Source organism: Notamacropus eugenii, chromosome X, assembly GCF_028372415.1.
Source record: "Notamacropus eugenii isolate mMacEug1 chromosome X, mMacEug1.pri_v2, whole genome shotgun sequence".
NCBI classification, from domain to species: Eukaryota; Metazoa; Chordata; class Mammalia; order Diprotodontia; family Macropodidae; genus Notamacropus; species Notamacropus eugenii.
The window spans coordinates 80272431-80296535 of record NC_092879.1 but is presented as its reverse complement, the minus strand read 5'-3'; the positions used below and the strand labels follow the sequence as shown (position 1 = coordinate 80296535).

Sequence of the window (24105 nt, the reverse complement as noted above, 5' to 3'; positions counted from 1 at the left end):
GAGGAAGAAACATGTAGCACAGATCAAGCTTTAAAGAAACTTACCTCCGACTACCTTTGTTGCTAACTCACTTTGCTCCTGGCAACCTTGGCCCTTGCTCCTGCTGCTTGTCTTTATTGCAAGTCCTAGATGGTATGGCTTATTCACACTGCTGCTTTTCCCTCAATAATTAGCTAGTCTGTCTCTTGAAATAGAACTCTTTTGCTAATCTTAGGGAAGGCCCCCAAACCACCTTTTGTCTCCGTGTAGGTTCTTCTCTCTTGATCTTTCTTCTTTGACATCAGAAACAGAAATAGTTGTCAGAAAGATCACACTGTGTCATCCTTGTGGTTTGCAGTCCTGCTGCTAGGCCACTCTCTGTTCCTTTGAAACTTTCAGTTTGTATAGAAGCTATTTTATAGACAATGCTAAAGATGACACTTTAATTAGCCATTCCAAAATGTTTCTTAAAGAGATTGTTCCTTTTGTCTTGAACCTTTTAGAAATCAATTAATTTCATGCAATTGAACAAGCATGTATTAAGTGCCTACTTTGTACATGGCACTAATGGCACTGTGCTAAGTACTGGGGATACAACTGGCAAAACTTGGATGGACAATTAGGGTTTGGTGCATTGATGCAATATTGGACAGGATCAAAGAAGGGGGAATTCAGTATGGGTAAATGTATAGTCTTATACTTGGATTACAAAATTCGACCTTACAAGGACCAGATGAGGGAATGTGTGATGAGTTTGAAAAAGGAATTTTAGAGTGGCCAAGAAAATTCATATATTCTCCAGCTGGGTAAAAAGAGGCCTGATGTCCAGGACTAGGAAACTGATAAGCCACTGTAACATACTCTGCCCTAGTCAGCCCATATCTGGATTATCAGATTCTATTCTGGGCAACACATTTGAGGAAGGATGTTGCCAGCCAGGATAGTGAAGGGCCAGAAAAGGAAGGAATTTGGAATGTCGAGCCCGAAGAAGAGAAGGTTTAGGGCAGATGTGATAGTTGTCTTCAAATATTTGAAGAATAGTCACGTAGACTTGTTCTGCTTGTCCCCAGAGGGCAGAACTAGACACATTATTTGAATATAACAGAAGGGTTTTCAATGAGTTAGGCTGTGCTTCTCTCATCTTAGTACCATTCTATTTCTTTTTTTTTTTTTATTAATTTATTTAACTTTTAACATTCATTTTCACAAAATTTTGGGTTCCACATTTTCTCCCCTTTTGTCCCCTCCCCCCACCCCAAAACACCGAGCGTTCTAATTGCCCCTGTCTGCCAATCTGCCCTCCCTCCCTCCCCACCCCTTCCCTTTGGAAGGCAAGCAATTGAATATAGGCCAGATCTGTGTAGTTTTGCAAATGACTTCCATAATAGTAGTGTTGTGTAAGAACTAACTATATTTCCCTCCATCCTATCCTGTCCCCCATTACTTCTGTTGTCTCTTTTGATCCTGACCCTCCCCATGAGTGCTGACCTCAAATTGCTCCCTCCTCCCATTGCCCTCCCTTCCATCATCCCCCCACCCTGTTTATCTCCTTCTCCCCCACTTTCCTGTATTGTAAGATAGGTTTTCATACCAAAATGAGTGTGCATTTTATTCCTTCCTTTAGTGGAATGTGGTGAGAATAAACTTCATGTTTTTCTCTCCCCTCCCCTCTTTATCCCTCCACTAATAAGTCTTTTGCTTGCCTCTTTTATGAGAGATAATTTGCCCCATTCCATTTCTCCCTTTCTCCTCCCAATATATTTCTCTCTCACTGCTCAATTTCATTTTTTTTTAAGATATGATCCCATCCTCTTCAATTCACTCTGTGCACTCTGTCTCTATGTGTGTGAGCATGTGTGTGTGCATGTGTGTGTGTGTGTGTTATCCCACCCTGTACCCAGATGCTGAATAGTTTCAAGAGTTACAAATATTGTTTTTCCATGTAGGAATGTAAACAGTTCAACTTTTGTAAAGTCCCTTATGACTTCTCTTTGCTATTTACTTTTTCATGCTTCTCTTCATTCTTGTATTTGAAAGTCAAATTTTCTTTTCAGCTCTGGTCTTTTCATCAAGAATGCTTGAAAGTCCTCTATTTCATTAAAAGACCATTTTTCCCCTGAAGTATTATATTCAGTTTTGCTGGGTAGGTGATTCTTGGTTTTAGTCCTAGTTCCTTTGACTTCTGGAATATCCTATTCCACGCCCTTCAATCCCTTAATGTGGAAGCTGCTAGATCTTGTGTTATCCTGATTGTATTTCCACAATACTTGAATTGTTTCTTTCTAGCTGCTTGCAATATTTTCTCCTTGATCTGGGAACTCTGGAATTTGGCCGCAATGCTCCTAGGAGTTTCTCTTTTTGGATCTCTTTCAGACGGTGATCTGTGGATTCCTTGAATACTTATTTTGCCCTCTGGTTCTAGAATCTCAGGGCAGTTTTCCTTGATAATTTCATGAAAGATGATGTCTAGGCTCTTTTTTTGATCATGGCTTTCAGGTAGGCCCATAATTTTTAAATTGTCTCTCCTGGATCCGTTCTCCAGGTCAGTTGTTTTTCCAATGAGATATTTCACATTATCTTCCATGTTTTCATTCTTTTGGTTTTGTTTTGTGATTTCTTGGTTTCTCATAAAGTCATTAGCCTCCATCTGTTCCATTCTAATTTTGAGAGAATTATTTTCTTCAGTGAGCTTTTGAATCTCCTTTTCCATCTGGCTAATTCTGCTTTTGAAAGCATTCTTCTCCTCATTGGCTTCTTGAACCTCTTTTGCCAATTGTTAGCCTATTTTTCAAGGTGTTATTTTCTTCAGCATTTTTTTGGGTCTCCTTTAGCAGGGAGCTGATCTGCTATTCATGCTTTGACTGCATGTCTCTCATTTCTCTTCCCAGCTTTTCTTCCACCTCTCTAACTTGATTTTCTATGAGCCCTTCTATGGCCTGAGCCCATTGAGTGGGCTGGGATATAGAGGCCTTGACTTCTGTGTCTTTACCTGATGGTAAGCATTGTTCTTCCTCATCAGAAAGGAAGGGAGGAAATGCCTGTTCCCCACGAAAGTAACCTTCTATAGTCTTATTTCTTTTCCCTTTTCTGGGCATTTTCCCAGCCAGTGATTTGACTTCTGAATATTCTCTTCACACCCACTTCGCCTCCGGATCCTCCCAGCCAGCGCTTGGGGTTTGAGGTTCAAATGCTGCTTGCCAGCCTCAGGGCTTTTGGTGGGGGCAGGGCTGCTATTCAGTGTGTGATTAAGTTCAGGTGCTCAGGTGGGGGCAGGACCGCCTCACGGGCTCAGTTCCCTCAGGGGGTTTACGCAGAGACCTTCAACAATGGATCCAGGCTCCTGCGTGCTTGGGGAGCCCCGGTCTGCTCCTGTCTCCGCTGTTGCCTCCCGAGGGGGCCTGAGTTATGGGGGCACCCCACTCCCCTCTCTTTCCGCCAAAGATACCCTCTCACTGACCCCTGTCACCTGTGGGTGGAGGGACCCGTGTGGCCGCTGGAGATTCCGTCCCTGAAGCCCGCTTGGATCTTTTCCTCTTGGTGCCGTGGCCGCGGCAGGGCTGTACTCAGCTCCCAGTCCCGGCGCCCAGTCCGTGGCACGAAGGACCTTTTGCGAGAGGTTTGCAGGTCTCTCTGGAACAGAAATCTCCCTCGCTGCAATGTTCTGTGGCCTCTGGGTGCAGAATTCGCAGTGAGTTACTTTTTTGTAGATGTTCTATTGGTTGTGGGTTCAGAGCTATGTGTATGTGTGTCTTTCTACTCCTCCATCTTGGCTCCGCCCCCCATTCTATTTCTTTTTCCCCATTTTCATCAGACTGTCAAGTGGCCCACTGGAGAGGGTGCTAAGCCTACTTACTAGCTGGGCAAGTCTCTTAAAGCTGTCTGCCTCAGTTTCCTCAGTTGTAAAATGTGGGTAAAAAGGATAAGATGTAATGTGCTGTTGCAAACCTTAGAGCTGTACATAAGTGGTAGCTATTATTATTATTATTTCTACTACTTGTTATTACCAGTATGGCTTTGAACTACAATGAACATCACATACTTAGGGGAAATAGCTAAGCTGATATGGATTAGTTTCAACTTAGATTCTTTACAAATAATGTCTGTATCTAGAGGAGCTATTTTAGGTTGCTCTCTGAATGTCTCTGTTAGAATATATTTTAGACGAGACATTTGGGGAGTTTTTGCATTTGTAAATCTATTTTATGCTTGACTAGTGATAACTGCTCATTTTAAAAAGGTGGTTAAAAAATCACATATGAAAATGTATGGAAATAGGGAAGAACAAATTCTAAGAGTAAAATAAATTCCATAAATATTTGATTTGTTTTCCTCGTTAACTTCAACTAGGTTTTGTAGTGACTGGTTTTTCCTTTAAACAATTACTTAACAAAAGTATACAAATACACCTGGTCTTTGATCACCTTGTGTAAGTGACAGGCATGTAATCGGCATTGGCAGCTGAGTGGAACCAAGCTCCTTCACTTGTCCTAAAAATGGAGCCTATAATGATGGAATCATGAACTAAGCCCATCCTTCTTCCTGCTGGACGAATTACTTGAAGACAAATGTTGGCAACCACTGTAACTAATGCAGTTATACCTGAGTAAATCAAACATAATCAAAATATATACTGATGAGCCTTTGTGAGTCATAGCCAGCCCTTCAGTGGTAATAAAAAGGGATTTTTAAAAATTGATATGAACTTGGATGATATATCACTCACTTTTTTTTTAACCAAAAAGGATCCCTTTTTATAAGGTATATTCATGAACAAATTAGCTTATTTCTAAGATTTGTAAAAATAAAATGCTCGATTTTTGAGAGTTCTAAATAAAACTTAGTGTTTTCTAGGAAATATTCAAGTCCTCTCCAGTGACTGAATTCCCAGGGTTTCATTACTGACCTAACTTGATATAGTCAGTTCTCCATTACTATTGGGGAGATGGAATTGTTTGTAGATGTCCTTGTTTTGCTTTATTGTGCTTTTAGAATTATTTCACATTCTGTAAGCACATCCTAAGTCTGGCAATACAGGGAAGTGATCTAGCGCTACATGGGATAGGGTTTGCCATTTGTTTCTGACGATCCACTTATAAACAGTTGAGGGGTTTTTTTTGTTTGTTTTTTGAGGGGTTTTTTTGCTGGTCACATGCTTTTGTTGTTTAATCGTTTTCACTACTCTCTGAATCTTCATGTCTCTATTTGGTGTTTTCTTGGTGAAGATACTAGAATGGTTTGCCATTTCCTTCTCCAACTCATTCTGCAGATGAGAAAACTAAAGGCAGACAGGGTTAAGTGACTTGCTCAGGGTAGTATGTGTTTGACGCTGCATTTGCACTCAGGAAGATGGGTCTTCCCAACTCCTGCCTGGCCCTCTATCTATTGCAGTACCACCTAGCTATCCTGATCACATGCTAGGCAGTAAATACTTGGTGATTGATAATAGTCTGTGGCTTCTGTTTCTCCTTTGGTTAGTGCCATCTTACATAAGCCCAAATCCCTTATCTAGACTGGTCTATGCTTAGGCCCCTCACTAGAGAATGAGAGGACATCATCCACTGAAAAAGCTGGCCAGAAATCCAGGAGCTTTGACATTTCACATTTAACTCTCTCCCAATTCTGCTTAGCCACTATAAATACCTCCTTATTTGTGTTTCATGGTGTCTTTGTGGTAACAGTGCTCTTAAGAGTGTAATTTTAACAAATGAAACAGATTTTGTAGCATTTGGTATGAACAGTAAGGTAGTATAACTTTAACTATGGCTTTGTTCAAACCTCGCTCACTTTTCACTACCCATCATTAGAACTCTGCTTTTTTATATATATATATATACATATATATTTATATGTATATAGTTAGTTAGTTAGTTAGTTAATTCAAACTCCTCTCTATTTGCTTTATTTAGTTCAAACTCCTCTCTATTTGCTTTATTTAGTTCAAACTCCTCTCTATTTGCTTTATGTTTCCATTTCATTTCAGTTTATTTTTTTAAAGCACAGAGACTTTTTATTCTTATTTTTTCAGTTCTAAGTTCTCTCCCTTACCATCACCTCTCTTCTAGCTGTTGAGAAGACAAAACAAAACTCAATACCAGTGTGTATAGTTAGGCGAAACATTTCCATGTTAGCCACGTTAAAAAAAAAAGTAAACAGCAAAGAAAAGAAAGGAAAAAATCTGCTTCAGTTTGCTCTCTGAGTCGTTCAGCTCTCTCTGTAGAGGTGGATAGCATGTTTCATCATGAGCCCTTCGATCTGTGGTGCATTGTTATGTTAATCAAAGTTAGTAAGTCTTTCAGATTTGATTACCTTTACAATGTTGCTGTCACTTTGCAGGTTGTCCTTCCGATTCTGCTCATTTCATTTTGCATCACTTTCTACAGGTCTTCTAAGATTTCTCTAAAACCACCCCACTGATCATTTCTCATAGCTCAATAAAATATTTCATCATACTCATATACCACAACTTTGTTCAGCTATTCCCCAGGTGACAGGCATCAGTTTTCAATTCTTTTCCACCATAGAGGTGCTATAAATATTATTGTACATATTGGTCTTTCCCCTCTTTCTTTGATCTCTTTCAGATATGGACCTAGTAGTGGCATCATTGAGGCAAAGTGTATACAGAATTTAATAGATTTGAGAGTGTAGTTTCAAATTGCTTTCCATAATGGCTGGACCAGTTTATAACTAAAAGTTCTCCCTTGTATTATTAGTTTTGTTTTGTTTTGTTTTTTTAATTTATTTATTTAACTTTTAACATTCATTCTCACAAAATTTTGGGTTCCAAATTTTCTCCTCATTTCTCCCCACCCCACTCCAAAACACCGAGCATTCTAATTGCCCCTATCACCGATCTGCCCTCTTTTCTAACATTCCTTCCTTCCCTTGCCCCCATCTTCTCTTTTGACCTGTAGGGCCAGATAACTTTCTATACCCCATTACCTGTATTTCTTATTTCTTAGTAGTAAGAACAATACTCAACAGTTGTTCCTAAAACTTTGACTTCCAACTTCTCTTCATCCCTCCCTCCCTCCCCATTCCCTTTGGGAAGCAAGCAATTCAATATAGGCCATATCTGTGTAGTTTTGCAAATGACTTCCATAATAGTCATGTTGTGTAAGACTAACTATATTTTCCTCCATCCTATCCTGCCCCCCATTGCTTCTGTTCTCTCTTTGGATCCTGTCCCTCCCCAAGAGTGTTGACTTCAAATTGCTCCCTCCTCCCCATGCCCTCCCTTCCATCATCCCCCCACCCTGCTTATCCCCTTCTCCCCCACTTTCCTGTATTGTAAGATAGGTTTTCATACCAAAATGAGTGTGCATTTTATTCCTTCCTTTAGTGGAATGTGATGAGAGTAAGCTTCATGTTTTTCTCTCACCTCCCCTCTTTTTCCCTCCACTGAAAAGTCTTTTGCTTGCCTCTTTTATGAGAGATAATTTGCCCCATTCCATTTCTCCCTTTCTCCTCCCAATATATTTCTCTCTCACCACTTAATTTCATTTTTTTTAAGATATGATCCCATCCTATTCAATTCACTCTGTGCTGTGTGTGTGTGTGTGTGTGTGTGTGTGTGTGTGTGTAATCCCACCCACTACCCAGATACTGAAAAGATTAAGAATTACAAATATTGCCTTTCCATGTAGGATTGTAAACAGTTCAACTTTAGTAAGTCCCTTGTGACTTCTCTATGCTGTTTACTTTTTCATGCTTCTCTTCATTCTTGTGTTTGAAAGTCAGATTTTCTTTTCAGCTCTGGTCTTTTCATCAAGAATGCTTGAAAGGCCTCTATTTCATTGAAAGACCAATTTTTCCCCTGAAGTATTATAGTCAGTTTTGCTGGGTAGGTGATTCTTGGTTTTAGTCCTAGTTCCTTTGACTTCTGTAATATCCTATTCCACGCCCTTCAATCCCTTAATGTAGAAGCTGCTAGATCTTGTGTTATCCTGATTGTATTTCCACAATACTTGAATTGTTTCTTTCTAGCTGCTTGCAATATCTTCTCCTTGACCTGGGAACTCTGGAATTTGGCCACAATGTTCCTAGGAGTTTCTCTTTTTGGATCTCTTTCAGACGGTGATCTGTGGATTCCTTGAATACTTATTTTGCCCTCTGGTTCTAGAATCTCAGGGCAGTTTTCCTTGATAATTTCATGAAAGATGATGTCTAGGCTCTTTTTTTGATCCTGGATTTCAGGTAGGCCCATAATTTTTAAATTGTCTCTCCTGGATCTATTTTCCAGGTCAGTTGTTTTTCCAATGAGATATTTCACATTATCTTCCATGTTTTCATTCTTTTGGTTTTGTTTTGTGATTTCTTGGTTTCTCATAAAGTCATTAGCCTCCATCTGTTCTATTCTAATTTTGAAAGAACTATTTTCTTCAGTGAGCTTTTGAACCTCCTTTTCCATCTGGCTAATTCTGCTTTTGAAAGCATTCTTCTCCTCATTGGCTTTTTGAACCTCTTTTGCCAATTGAGTTAGCCTATTTTTCAAGGTGTTATTTTCTTCAGCATTTTTTTGGGTCTCCTTTAGCAGGGTGTTTACCTGTTTTTCTTGCTCTTCTTGCATCTCTTTCATTACTCTTCCCAGTTTTTCCTCCACCTCTCTAACTTGATTTTCAAAATCCTTTTTGAGCTCTTCCATGGCCTGAGCCCATTGGGTGGGCTGCGACACATAAGCCGTGACTTCTGTGTCTTTCCCTGATGGTAAGCATTGTTCTTCCTCATCAGAAAGGAAGGGAGGAAATACCTGTTCACCAAGAAAGTAACTTTCTATAGTCTTATTTTTTTTCCCCCCTTTTCTGGGCATTTTCCCAGCCAGTGACTTGGGGTCTGAGATTCAAATGCTGCTTCCCAGCCTCAGGGCTTTTGGCGGGGGCAGGGCTATTCAGTGTGAGATCAAGTTCAGGTGCTCAGTTTGGTGGGGCCGCCTCACGGTCTCGGTTCCCTCAGGGGGTTTATGCAGAGACTTTCAACAATGGATCCAGGCTCCTGCCTGCTTGGGGAGCCCTGTTCCGCTGCCGCCTCTGCTGCTGCCTCCCGAGGGGGCCTGAGTTATGGGGGCACCCCACTCCCCTCTTGGCAAGCCTAGAAGACCCTCTTACCAAACTTTGGGGCCTGTGGGTGGAAGGACCCGTGGGTGGAAGGATCCGCATGGCCACTGGAGATTCCGTCTCTGAAGCCCGCTCACATCTGCTCCTCTTGGTGCTGCGGCCGCAGCAGGGCTGGGCTCGGCTCCCAGTCTGGGGTGCAATAGACCTTTCGCGTCACTTCTCTCTGGAATAGAAGTTTCGTCCGCTCCGTTGTTCTGTGGCTTCTGCTGCTCCAGAATTTGTTGCTCCAGAATCTTTTTTACAGATATTTTATGGGCTGTGGGTTCGGAGCTAGCGTATGCGTGTGTTTCTACTCTGCCATCTTCTAGCCTATTTTTCAAGGTGTTATTTTCTTCAGCATTTTTTTGGGTCTCCTTTAGCAAGGTGTTGACCTGCTTTTCATGCTTTACTTGCATCTCTCTCATTTCTCTTCCCAGTTTTTCCTCCACCTCTCTAACTTGATTTTCAAAATCCTTTTTGAGCTCTTCCATGGCCCAAGCCCACTGAATATTTATTTTGGTTGTTTGGGATACAGAAGCCTTAACTTCTGTATCTTTCCCTGGTGGTAAGCATTGTTCTTCCTCATCTGAAAGGATGGGAGGAAATATCTGTTCACCAAGAAAGTAACCTTCTGTGGTCTTATTTTTTTTCTCTTTTTTGGGCATTTTCCCAACCAGTTACTTGACTTTTGGGTCCTTTGTCAAGAGTAGGGTATACTCTGGGAATCTGTGAGATCTCAGTTCCTCCAGGGTGGCATAATCAAGTGTGTACCGGTCTGGATGCAGAGAGGGATTTTTGTGCTCCGAATCTTAGCAGATACCTCTCCACAGCCACTTGGCCACCAGTTCCCAAGTCAGCACTGGGGGCTGATTTTCAGATAAGCTGGATGGGCAGGGCCACCATTCAGTTGCAGACAAAGACCAGCTTAGCCAGGGCCTCCACCCAGGGCAGAGGCAAGACTCAGCTTTTCAATGCCCCCAGGGGTTTTTACGCTCCAACAATGGAGCTTCTGTCCAGGCTGCTGTGCAGGCTCTGTGGCCACTGCCTGCTGCTGGAGCTATGGGAAAGCCCTTCTCCCTTCTTGGCCTGCTGATTAAACCCTGTCACTGACCTTTGGTGCCTGTGGGCTGAGGGATCTGAGGCCCCGCTACTGCGACTAGAGATTCCGCCCCCAAGGTGTCTTCCTCCCAGAGTCTCGTTGTGCTGCGCTGGGCCAAGGCTGGGCTGTGCTTTGTGCTCAGCTCTGCGTCTGGCGCAACCAACGTTTCTGTGGGCCTTTCAGGTCACCATGGGCTGGAAATCTCCTCCACTCTCTTGTTCTCCACTTCTGCTGCTCCAGAATTTGTTGAGAGTCCCTCTCTACAGGTATTTTATGGGCTGTGGGGAGGACCCTGCGTAAGTGTGTCTTTCTTGTCTGCCATCTTGGCTCCGCCCCTCTCCCTTGTATTCTTAAGATGCAACTCAGAGTCCCTTTTCAGCTTAGAACTGGAAAGAATTGTAGAGGTGGCTTAGAACAGTGTTTTCCAGGCCAGATTCTACTCTCATTCAGTCAAATAACTCAATTCTGTACTTCTCTTTCTGTCTCAGGAGATAGGGAGCAGGTTTCTGGAGAGAAAAAAGAAAATAAGATGAAAAAGCAGGCAAGGGTCAGGTTTTTTTTTAAGTTCCTAGGTTTTAAAGAAGTATTGTGGATTCATAAAAATCTGCCAAAGACAAATATGTAGTTGATATCAACAATTTTTCCCTTTTCATTGAGTTTCTCAGCATAATAAAATTACGTGAATTCAGACTTGACTAATTCAGAGTTTGTGATGCTGTAATTTGGGCGGAGATTTGGTTGACATTTCACTTTGAACAATAAATAGGTGGGGATGGGAAGGGGAGATTTGGATCCAGGATTTAGAGCTAGAAGAAATGTCAGAGATCATCTAGTCCAACTCCCACATTTAACAGTTGAGGAAACTGGTCCACAGAAGTAAAGAGGGGCAGAGCCAGGCCTGAAACAGAAGATCTCTCATTGCCCTGTACCATGCTAATGTGCTCAGTGAATTAGTATAATAATTGGTTTTCAAAAGTGGACATGTTCCACTTTTCAAGAACTCCTTCACCACTAACGTACTTGCTGGGGAGGTTAACAGAGGAGCAGACTTTCCTTACCTTCCTCGTTGGGTCAATTCCTGTGTATCTGATATCAAGCTTTTATCAGAGATATTTGATGCAAAGATTTTTCCCATTCAACCACTTTTCTTCTAGTTACATTGATTTTCCTCATGTGAAAGCTTTTTTAATTCTGTGAACATACTGCGTATTTTACTTCCTGTGATTACTACCCCTTGCTGGGTTATGAGTTCTCCCCTTAACCATGGGTCTAAAAGTTGGCTCCTTCTGTTTTTATTTTTTTCTCCTCCAAATTGCGTGACTTTTATATATTTGATTCACGTATCCACTTGGAGCTTATTGTGTAGTTGACATAAGAGGATGATCTTTTATGCCAAATGACTTTCCAGGTTTTTTTTTCTTATGTTTTCTTTGCCCACTTTCTTCTTTCACTTCTGTCTCCAGTGAAGTGGTGATCCTTCTTGTCAAGACTAACTCCTTTACAAACCCACTTAATCCACTCCTTTCCCACCTTCTCCATCAGATTGTGCCCGCTACCATCCCAATTCTCTTCCTATATTTTGGCTTCTTCCCCTGTGCCTACAGGCTAGGTAGTATAGAGTGCTGGACCTGGAGTCCCGAAGACCGGAGTGCCAATATGGCCTCTAGCACTTACTAACCAGATGACCCTGGGCAGGTTACTTCACCTCTGTCTGCCTCTACTTCTCAGCATTGTTGTAAAGATCAAAGGAAATGAAATTTGTCAAGTGCTTAGCACAGGGCCTGGCACATAGTAGATGTTATATAAGTGGTTATTCTTCTCCTCTTCGACTTCAGAGTTGCTTTAATTGGCTTTTCTTTAATTAGTGATTTAGACCATTTTCTCATATGACTATTGACACCTTCGATTTCTTGCTTTGAAATTTCCCATTCATTTTCTGCCAAGATGGCTACCTGAATGGAAAGCAAACTGCCAAATTTATACATACTTACTTCAGCAAAACCCAGAATTTCACACCAAACCAAATAATGACCGAGAAGCTTAATGAGAATCTATAAGAAGTGACTTTTTCTACCCCAGAAGTGCACAAAAATGAGCCAGAAGTCCATGGGCAATAAGAAAGAAGACCCTTCAAGCAAAATAAGCTTTCTTGTTTATCAAAAATAAGGCATGCATAGTTTGCCAAGCTCTGGAGACTACAAGAGCGGTGGAGGGCTCTACTGAGAAAGAAGCCCCGGGGAATAGTAGTAAGTAAATAAAGAGTAGTGACCAGCCTTACTGCCTACTATGAAACCTTCCAGAAACATACTACAGAGTTCAAACCAGAACAGCCCATGTCCAGGGATTCTGAGAAACCAGTAGGAACCCTAAAGATATGGGAAACCTAACTTCAGGAGGTGGATAACAATACAAAATCCCAGGGAACCCACAGGTATGACAAAGTGGGACCAACCACCCCACTCAAAAATGCAACAACAGGTGGAGCCTGACTCTTGTACAAAGTCCCAATTCAGAAACTAAAGTCAGAGGAGTAAATCAAAGAAAACAGAAACCAGTATAAAAAAAGTTTACATACTTAGAAATCTTGAAAAAGGAGAGAATAACTTGATTACATCTGCAAGTAGATATTCAAAAGAAAAGATGGATATTCTACAAGGATTCATGTAGAATACTTTGAAGAAATGAATCAGGAGATTTAAAAAATGAAATAAAAATATTTGAATGAGAAAAGAACAGAAATTGACAAACCTTACCCAAGAAAATGAGCCCCTGAAAACTAAAAACTGGAAACAGAAGTCTTCAGGAAGCTGCAAGAAATATTACAAGAAAATCAAAAGGTTGAAAAAAATAGAATAAAACTTCAGATGTCTGATGTCAAAAACAACTTACCTAGAAGAGAGATCAAGAAAAGATTATTTAAGACTCATCAGTCTCCCTGAAAACCATGATTAAAAAAATACTAGACACTATATTTTAATAAATCATAAGCAAAAACTGCCCAGCTCTAATAGAACCAGAGGACAGAGTAAAAAAAATATCTACTGATCACCTCCTGAAAAGAATTCCAAATGGAAAATTCTGAAGAATGTCATAGCTGAAGTGCAGAGCTCCCACATCAAAGGAAAAATACTACAAACATCTAGAAAGATGCAATTCAAGTACCAGTGAACCACAATCAGGATCTGAGAAGACCTGGCACTTTCTGCTATAAATGAGAACAGATCTTGTGTTACAGTATTCCAAAGGACAGTGTTTTAAACCAAGAATAACTTAGCCTTCAAAGCTGACTGTAATCAGAGAAGTTAACGCTAGTGATGTCAAAAGAGGGCTCTTGTAACATTTTAAAAAATGCACAGAATAGAACTGAAAATAGTTCCAAAGTAAAGGCAAATAGGACAGTTTTGAAAATAGCATGTAGAATATGTGTGTATGTATGTATATGTATATATGCATATACATATATATGTATATATCAATATGAAATGGAGATGAATAGTTTCATATCTTATTGTCTTTGTGTTCTGTTGTTCCTATAGAAATGCTCTTTTTTGTGTATGTTTAAGAATTTTTTAAAAACTACCTGTCCATATCTATTGACTGTTTATCAATTGGGAAATGAGTTCCCTATATATCTTGGAAAGAGGCCTTTATCAGCTTTCTGCACCGATTTTGTCCCAGATAACTTTACCTTCTCATTTTACCTGTCTTGATTTGTCCATTTTGCCTTTTGAAATCCTCTCTGTTCCGTATCTGGTCATGGACTATTCCCCATTCATAGATACAAAATATAGTTTCTTCCTTGGTCTTCTAATTTGTTTATGTTGTGATCTTTTATGTCTTAAGTCATGTGCCTATACGTATACCATATATCTTGTTATATGGCAGGAGGCATTGGTCAAAACCTAATTTCTGCTAGGCTGCTTTCTAGTTTTGGGGTTTTTTTTTGTCCAATAGTAAGTTCTTCCCAGAAGCTAATCCAACACTAGGCTACCGTATTCATTTACTTCAGTAGATTGTTTCCGTAGTTGACTTCTCTATTTTCCAACCAGTATCAAAGTTTTGATGAACTCTCCTTTGGAGTGTAATCTGCAGTTTAGTACCACTAGGCTCCTTTCCCATTTTTATTCAGTATTTGTCTTGAGATTCTTGACCTTTTGTTCCTCCAGATAAATTTTTTCCTAGCTCTCTGAAGTAATTCTTTGGTGGTTTGATATGGCACTGAATAAGTGAAACTAAATTAATTTAAGTAGTATGATGATTTTTATTAGGTTGGCTCAACTTATCTAGGAGTAGTTAATATTTTTCCAATTATTTATGTCTTTATTTCTTTTCATAGTGTTTTGTAATTGTATTCATATAATTTTCGTGTTTGTCTTTATACATATAGACTCCCAAATATTTTATACACCTGTAATTATTTTAAAATGGAATTTTTCTTCCTTTTATTGGTAATGTACTGAAATGCTGATGGTTTTTGTGGGTTTATTTTATTTTCTGCAACTTTGCTGAATTTATTAATTAATTCAATTAATTTTTTTAGTTAACTTAGGGCAGGAGTTCTTAATCTTTTGTATGTGTGTGTAATAAATCCCTTTGGCAGTCTGGTAAAGCTTATGGATCCATTCTCAGAATACGGTTTTAAATGTATAAAATGCAATCCTTATGATTACAAAGAAACCTAATTATACTGAAATACATTTATCAAAATCCTAAAAAAAGAACAAGTTCATGTGCTTCAGGTTAAGAAAACCTCAATTAGGATTAGAGTTCTGTGTATAGAACAATATATTTGCAAAAAAGCTATTTTTCCCCCCATTGCCTATTTTCCCTTGATTTCTTTTTCTTATCTTATTGTTATAGCTTGCATTTCTAGCACTATGAATATCCTAGCTTTACCTCGTTTTGATTGAAAAGGCCTATAGTTTATTCCCTTTACTTATGATGTTGGCTCTTGGTTTAAATAGACACTATTTACCATGCTATTGAAAAAGTCCGTGTATTTCTGTGTTTTCTAGTGTTTTTATGTTTTAACAGAAATGGATGTTATATTTTGTCAAAAGCCTTTTCTGCTTCTCTTGATATAATCATACAATTGCTGAGGTTCTCATTATTAATACACATCCATTATGTTTACAGTTTTCCTAACATTTAAGTGCTACTGCATTCCTGGTACAAATCCATCCTCAGCCGAGTATGTAATTTTTTTATATGTTTTTTTAGCCCTCTTTGCTGATATTTAAAATTTTTGCATTTATATTCATTAAGGATTTTGGTCTGTAGTTTTCTTTCTTCATATTGAATTTCCCTGGTTTAAGTATCAAGACAATATTTGTGTCTTAGAAAGAATTTGGTAGGAGCCCTTTCCTTTTCATTGTTTCAGTTTATGCAATATTGGAATTAATTATTGTTTGAATTTTTGGTAGAATTCACTCGTAAAGCCATCTGATCCGAGATATTTTTTTCCTTTGGGATTTCATTTATGGCTTGTTTGGTTTCTTTTCTTGAGATTGAGTCATTTAAATTCCGTTTATTCTTTTAATTAAAATATTTTATATTATTTAATATGTTAATCCATTTCATTTCAGTTGTTGTTTGCTGTTGACACATAATTGGGCAAAATAGTTTCTAATACTTTCTTTTATTCTTCATTTCTTGTGAATTCTCATTTTTCATCTTTTATGTTGGTAATTTGATTTTCTTCTTTAAAAAATTCAGATTAATGCTTTATCAATTTATTTTTTCAAAAACAGCTCTTAGTTTTATTTTCTAATTCAGTGGGGATTTTTAGTTTCAGTTTTATGAATCTTCTCTTTGTTTTTCAGAATTTCTGTTATCCATTAGGAGTTTTTAACTTGTAGCTTTTTAAAAAGTATTTTTAGTTGCATGCCCAATTCATTGATTTTTTTTCTTTCTTGCTGATGAAAGAGTTAAGAGCAGGATTTCTTAACCAGAGGTCTCTGATAGATTTTTTAAAAAGATTTTGATAGCTATCTTTCAGTATAATTGATGTTCTTAGTAAGTCTATATATTTTGTAATATGCAGTTAAAATTATTTTGAGAAGATTTCCATAGGTTTTGTCAAATTGTTTTAGCACTCCATGACAAAAAAAAGTTATGAACTACAAGTTTAGCGACAGAAATTTTCACCCAAGGATTGCTATGATTGTATCCCACAAATTTTAGCATACTGTCACATTATTGTCATTTAAAGAAATAAAATTATCTATTATTCCTAGGATTTGTTCTTTGAGCTACCAATTCATTTAGGATTATTTAAGCTAAGATTTTAATCCTTTCTTCAAATACACTTTACTGAATATAATTTTTATTTTTTGTGCTATGGTCTGTAAAGCATATATTTAATGTTACTGTCTTTTCACATATGATTTTGAGTTTGTGCACAAATATATTGTCAATTTTTATAAAGGTGCATTACATAGTTGAGAAATATGTGCTTTCTGTTCCAATTTCCTTCCTTCCATCCTTTCATCCTTCTGTCCTTCCCATCTCAAAGGTACATTTGAGGTTTCCCAACATTACAGTTTCACTCTCAATTTCTCCCTAAAACTTGTTAAAATTTTCTTTTAAGTATTTAGATATTACGCCATTTGGTGCATATATGCTATGTATTGGTATTAATTTATTGTTTGTGGTTCCTTTAAGCATAATACAGTTTACTTTCTCTTTTCACCATCCATTTTTGATTTTTTCCTTTTTATCTGAGATGATGATTGCTATCTGTGCTTTTGAAAATTCAGCAGAAACCTAACTGATTTTGCTTCAGCCCCTTTTTTATAACTCTTCTTGAATCTTTATGTTTCAAGTGTGTTTTTATACAAATAACTTCTTGTTTGATTCTGTTTTCTTATGCATTCTGTTCTCCTCCTTGATGAATGAGTTCATCTTATTCATGTAAACAGTTATGATCATTAATTGTGTATTTCCCTTCATCCTTTTCTCTTATACTTTTTCTTCTCTTTGTCCCCTGCTCACTCTCTTTACAAAAAAAGAGAGAGTGGTAAGTCAGAAGACATGCACACACAGCACTGCTGATCTGTGCTTGATAGCATCTCTTTCCAGTGCCCTGCCCCACTTCTCTTCTTTTTGCCCAGACACGATCACATATTATTACTCTTACTTTCTTTTTAAACCGTCTTCATGGGTCGCCCTCTAAGGCTCCAGTTTCTTTTGCTTATGCTCCATCTTTCCGAGTCTACTCTCTTTTCTTCACCCTTCTCCCCACTGCCACTTCCCTCTTGTTTTCTTGTTCAGTTGAATGCGTTTCTCTGCTCCACTCTTTCTGCGTGTGTATATATGCTCTGGCCTTTTTTGACTAGTTCAGATGAAAGTGAGTTTCAAGGGATGCCCACTGACCTCACTCCTTCTTTGTAGTTTTATCTTTGCACCCTCCAATTATGTGAAATACTAAATTCCTTTCTTTCCTCCCCCTTTTCTCCCTATTTTATTCCTTTTACTCTTCCTTTTCTTCTCTTAAGACTGTCAAAACTTAACAAAACCGGCTCCCAGACCCTTTGTCTTATTTAAGTCCCTCTGTGACCTTTGATGACATTAGAGTTTGGAGGGGACAATTGTTTTTTTCTCCTCCATTAGAATGTAAATACTACATCTTTGTGTAATCCTCTCTAATTGTTCACACTATTTACTTTTAAAAAATATTTTTCTTGATCCCTAGGCTTTCAAGCTCCTCACCACCTGGCTCATTTCCCCCTTTCCATTCTGCTTACACTTTCTCCCCCTACCCTTAAACTCTGGCCTCTTTGCTGTCCCCTTCACACAGTGCTCCATGCCTTTGCACAGGCTGCCCTCCTTGCCCAACTGCCATCTCTCCTTCTTCACCTCTGCCTCGGAATCTCCCTGCCTTCCTCCAAAGCTTATCTTCTGCACGAGGGCTTTCCCTGTCTTCCTAGCTGCAAAAGCCTTCCCTTCTGAAATAACCTCTTACTTACACGGTAGATCTTTGAGTGTCTACCTAGTTATTTTCATGTTGTTTATACCTTTAGACTGTGAGCCCCTTGAGGGCAGGGACTATTTTTGCCTTTCTGTATCCTCAGTGCATGGCCTGACTTTCCTGTTGTTCTTACTTCTCTGGTCTGTTTCCCTGACTCTTTCATGATTACTGCTTTACACTGGAGTTTGAGATCTGGCAAATCTTCCTGTTTTTTCCATTATTTCCTTCCTTTGAGATTTTAGATTTTAGACCTTTTCTTTCTTAAGTTCACATCGTTTTTTGGGACTGCCATATTACACTGTCAATTAGAGCTTGCAGTCTTCTTAAATTCCTGGTTCTTTTTTTAGAGAAACAGCTGTCTAGACATGCCTCACCTATACTTTGGAAGTTTTTTTTTAAATACAAATCTTAAAGTTTATATTTGGCCCTCTTTAGATTTCATATTATCAAAGGTTCTGTTTCCTCCAGGTCTGGGATTGTAGTTGGCAGCAGGAGCACTTACAACTCTCAAAATCAGTGTGTTTTGAATTGAATGATAAAATCAGATCTTGGAAATTCTCTTATTGTCTGACCTAAGAAAATGCTGTGCATACTTCATAAATATACAATTAGGGAATTACGGCAATTGGCTTTTCAGCCTTTTTGGATTTTGTTGACCTTTGCCTGATTTTCTAAACGAATTCCTTTATTCTTAATACTGTTATAAAGCAGAGAATTGATTTTCTAAAGTAAATACTCGAGTTTATGTTCTTAAGTTGACTTTTTGTATTGCTTTCTAAATTCTTTAGGGAATCTACAAGCTGACTTGAATGTTCCATTGTTTTCTCCAAAGAAGCCAGCAGTGCCCACTGTGTGCTTGAATGTTAGTGTACCTGCTTCAAATGCTGTTCTTTGTCTCTTAGCACTAGCAAGGATATAGCTCTTGCACATATCTAAACTTGTGCTGTGCAGTCAGTAATTCATAAAGAAATTGCTAGGCATATCCATTCTTTGGTAAGCATGTTCTGTTTTACTGAGTAACATTACCCTGAGTTAGAAAGCAGAATCCATTTGTCTAGCACGTTAAACCGGTATTTTCGCTCTTTTTGAGAAAGGCTGGTCTGTTTATATCTATGTTGTTTCAGTAGCAAGCTTGAAAAAGAGATTCCCTGATTTTTGCAGAATTCAGAGTATTTGCGGAAGTTTCTGTTTCTATTTCCAATTTTATTGAAATTGTCTGTTTGAGATATTTCATCATCGAAAAACTTATATTTAAGGAAATTTTCGGTGCCTCTGAAAGTAGTTTTAAATAATCCATTTATTTGTTAACTCTTTATTTTAAGCAGAAACACTCAGACTGTATTGAGACTTTGAATAGGAAAATAACTTAGTGACACGGGCCAACAGTGTTCCAAATCTGTTGTTAGAGTTAACGCACTGCTTTTGCCCTCAGTTTCATGTTGAATAGCTTCTACCTTGAAGATTTTTGATGTTTTCATCACTGTCACTTCAGAGTCGTTCATTCACTTGTCTGAATGTTGTTGGCTCCCTAGTCCTTATGTGGCTTCAAGTATCACTTGTGCACCCTGTGAATTAAGGCTTTTCCCTTTCAGCGTTTCTCTGTTGCCTATACATATCCACCATGGGTAGATACACTAGCACTACTGGAGACAAAAGACCACTAACAGGAAACTCATTTTGTAATTTTCGAATCCATTAAACCTTTGAACAAAAGTTACTAGATGAGGTAGAAGGAGCAACATGTACAAAAGAGCTTGGGTTTTTTAATGGACCCTCAAGCCTTTTATACTCTCATGTGAGGCCAGGGAGAAAGGTTTCCATAGTTACTGATTCTACCGGATTCACATGGTAGTAATTGTCATTATTGATACTAATGAAATGTCATCATTAGGGAAAAGTGTACTTTGCCCCAGCCCATTGGTTGTTGTTGAGCCTTTATTGAGCAAAGTAAATGTTAGGTACAATGGAGAAGAACAAAAGCCTGGGCGAAAGAGAAGGGGATGTTTGAGTGAGTGGGAAGGCATAGCCTCTGAAGCATGTTTTTTTCAGCCTTGGATAAGTCCTTACTGGATTTGAAATGAATTTACAGGAAGAAATTATTTTTGAAGAGGTATGGAGACAATCATGCTATTGTAAAATAGCATATTAGAACCTGAAGGGAGCCTGAGTTTAAATAAGTAGGTTATTTACTTTGCAGATTTTCTGTGGTGGCCCAGAAATCTTTTCCCGGTGATATCTGTGTGTCTGAATATGACTATGACTATATTATCACAGCAAATAGAAATTATTTCAAGGATTTTCTGTTAGTGTGTATTTTCCAGCCCCTGGAGATGCAGCTTGAGTAATTGAGTGTTGATGCTAACGTGTTCAATGAGATACAGGAGATTATTGCCAGGCATTATGGAAATCTTTGGCTAAGCCATGGTTTTATCCATGGCCAAGGAGCACCTGCTGTGGTACGGGCAGAAGCACAAAGCTGGCCGCGGCAGCCGGCCTCTTAGCAGGGAAGGAGCCTAAGCAACCGTTGGAGAAATATTGGGAATGAAAGAAGAATGCAGCTTCAGGCCAGCTGTCATTCACAGAGAACTAGAGAAAAAGATGAGAAGAAGGAGACAAGGAGGCAACTTAGGCAACAAGAAAGGAGATTGTCACAGGTTTAAAATAAGGAGAAAATGAGTCCATATATCCAGCTTCACATGGAGGATGAGACTGCTCTGTATTTCTGTGGGTATACAGGACATGTGGAATTATGTAAATTATGTGTATGTTTATAGAATATGTATGGAGGAGAGGAAAGGGAGAGACAGATAGACTGAGAAAGAAGGAGAGGAGAGAAAAAGAGAGTGAGGAAAGAGAGAAAAAGATATGGAGGAGAGACAGAGAGAGAGGTAGAGATAGAACTAGAGGACAGAAAAAGATATGGAGAAGAGAGAAGGGAGAGGGAGATAGAAATAGAGGAGAAAGAAAGAGATATGGAGGAGAGAGAAACAGAGAGGGAGAGATAAAAATAGAGGAGAGAAAAAGAAATATGAGGGAGAAAAAAGAGATAGGGAGGTGAGAAAGAAAGAGGAGGGGAGAGTGTTCCTGTTTAGCAGAGCTAATATAAGAGATAACAAGATAACATAAGAGATTTTTTAAAAGTACATTTTCTTCAAGTTATTAAAATACTCATGTGAATTCACGTTAATCCTCTGAATTTCCCATGAATGGTTAGATTTTTAATAATGTAGTCAGATTTAATTGCTTAGGAAGGAACTGGAAAATTGAGAGTGCAGGCAGAAGACTCCTCTTATTATCCATATTGCCCTTGCTGCCCTCTCTAGTCCTGTCCCACTGGCCTATTTGCTGTTTCTTACACATGCCATTTCCTTTCTGGTCTCTCCGCCTTTGCCTTGGCTCATCACTTCTATTTCTTCTAAGTCTTAGTTTCCTTCAGAGGGCAGCTAAAGTGTTATTCTTCTATGGGAGGCACTTCTTGATCCCCAGCCCTTCATCCTCTGCCCTCCCCTCCCCCCCCAAAAATCCCTTCTATTTACTTTGTGATGATTTTGTATGTGTTTATATGTGGGTGTGTTGTTTCTCCCTAATGGAAACAAAGCTTCTCAGAGGCAGGGACATTTGGGGTTTTGCCATTACATCTCCAGTGCCTAGGACTGTGCCCGGCACATGGAATCTTACTAAATGCTTGTTGATTGATCTTAAAATATCCCCTACGTATTTTTTGGTTGGATTCCACCCTTCTATTACCACCAGAAAAAAATGTACTCTATGAAGAAATGTGGACTTTTTTTTTTTAAGATGGAGGGGACATGTTACCAAATGGTTGAATACTTATACAAAATGAAGAGATAAACTGGTGCAGTGAAATTATAATGTCAACAATTATTTCATTCTTTAGACTTGTAAGACCCTCTTTGATCTTGACCTTTGTTCCATTTCTCCCCCTGAAAAAAGTTGTCAAGCATATTTTTATTTCAGTGAAATGAAATTAAATTGAATGTGAGATTGTTGAGGTGACCTTTGAGAATAATAATTTTCCTAGCATGTTCTAAAATTTGGGCTAGGAACTGCAGCAATATTTTCATAAGCATGACAAATCATGTTTAAGTAACACAGGTCTTCACAGAGACTTTGGATTTGAGACTTTTGGGATAAATGGGCACAAAGATAAAGAGCTAGGAAAGCAAAGTGTAATGAGCATAAATATTGAGTATCTCTGCCATTAAAAATACTTTCTAGCTAAATTATTTGTGAAGTGAATTCTTATAACCCTACATGCTTTCTCACATTGATCTCCACTGCAAAATTGGAAATTCATTTGGGCAGTGGGGGGAATTCTCCGCGGTAGATTGAAATAACTTTGGACAAGAATGGGGATAAGGTGGCCGAGGGTGCCACAAAAATAGGCTATCCTCAAAGGTAATGCTGTTGGAATTGGTATTGACATGCTACTAGACTTTAGGATTTCCTTTCTGTCACCATCTTAACTGTTACCTCGAACCCTTTCCTACATCTAGGTATCTCCTCACTCTGATATTTTTCAGCATGTTTCTTTTTTGTTTGTATCTCTAACATCTCTTCACCATAATAGACACTTAACGAACTTGTTGAATTGAATCTTAGACCCTTTCTCTTTCTTGTACAATATTGTACTTTGCTAAAAAATATCTTTAAATATGTAATGTTTTTTAGCCTGAAAAACCCAAGCTTCAAAGTCAAGGCTTCAGATTTCATAAAATCCAATTTGAGTAAAACCTCATTCATTTGAAATCATTGAAGAGAAGAGTTTTATCTAGTGAATAGTTTGCATTACAGACTATTTTTAACTCATACATGTTTGTCAAGTCCATCAAGTTATTCAAACTAAGCCAACAAAATTATATTACTAAATAGAAGTCATTGTGAATATAATTTAATAAATCCATAATTTGTTATTAGCATATTGGTGGTTCATGTGTACTTGGGCTTTTCTAAAATGCTTGAAAAATTTGTTCTAAATAATTAAAATCAGTTTTTCACAAATAGTATATAATATAATAAATCTGGCAAATTCTAAATTAATGGGGTCTGAAATGGTAATGCTTTATTGTAATATTGAACTCAGAAATCTGCTTTGGAAAAAAGCTTTTTCACTGAATATAAGGAATCCATTACTAAACCCAGGCTTGAAATATTTAAGTGCTTGTATCCCTGTTTCAGAGAAAACCTGAATGCTGCACTTTTTAGATAGTATGCTAACTGCATTGTTTCTTTCGATTCCCTTTCCTCCTGCATTTGAACAGATCTCGTCCATTTGACTTGCCCCTCCTCAAAAGCAACAGCAAGAGAAGATTTAGAGCCAGTTGTGCAGAAATTGTTCACCCCGTGTGCCGAGGCAGAATTGGGTAAGAATATTCTGGCCGTTCTTGCTAGAAAGATAGTTTAACTTTATATCTGAATTTTCCTTTTAGTTGTCTCCTGAAATGCAGTGTGCCACATTTCGCAAGCACTGTATTAGAATGGTTGAGATGGGGCTCTTATCCATTGAATGAATGTAAAAAAAAATACTGGTTGTTAGTGCAACAGATGAAATGTACAGCTGTCCTTTCTAATCCTGCGAGGCCTTCACAGTGTACATCACTTGGACTTTTTTTTTTTTTAATTTAACAGTCCTATTGAAAACTCATACAGGGAAAAAAAATCATCTTTGCATTATCAACGTTTGGCCACAAGAGGGCAACTCAAGCAAATTGAGTGTTTATTTTTTATGTTCAGAGACCCTTTGAATCCGTATTTCCATCGAATGGGTGGCAGTTTCTCTTCTAGGGGTACACATTTGATTCTTGTTTCCTCAGATTGATTTCCAGTTCTTTATTTCCTTTAGTTGATAATGTCTGGCCACATGGCTTGTGTCTCCCTCTCTCTGATTGTGATCCCTTTTTACCCTCCTACCACTTGCATTGGGTCTTAATTCAGAGGAACAGAGA

At 38.5% G+C, this 24105-nt stretch overlaps 1 protein-coding gene across 2 annotated transcripts in view; it reads left to right on the top strand.

The window, feature by feature from the left end:
- CHM (CHM Rab escort protein) overlaps positions 1-24105 on the top strand; it is a 211662-nt gene that overhangs the window by 163049 nt on the left and 24508 nt on the right. For both annotated transcript variants that reach the window (XM_072626063.1, XM_072626062.1), the window contains one exon: positions 23422-23523. In XM_072626063.1, the coding sequence (XP_072482164.1) occupies positions 23422-23523 (102 nt within the window). The remainder of the gene's footprint in view (positions 1-23421; positions 23524-24105) is intronic.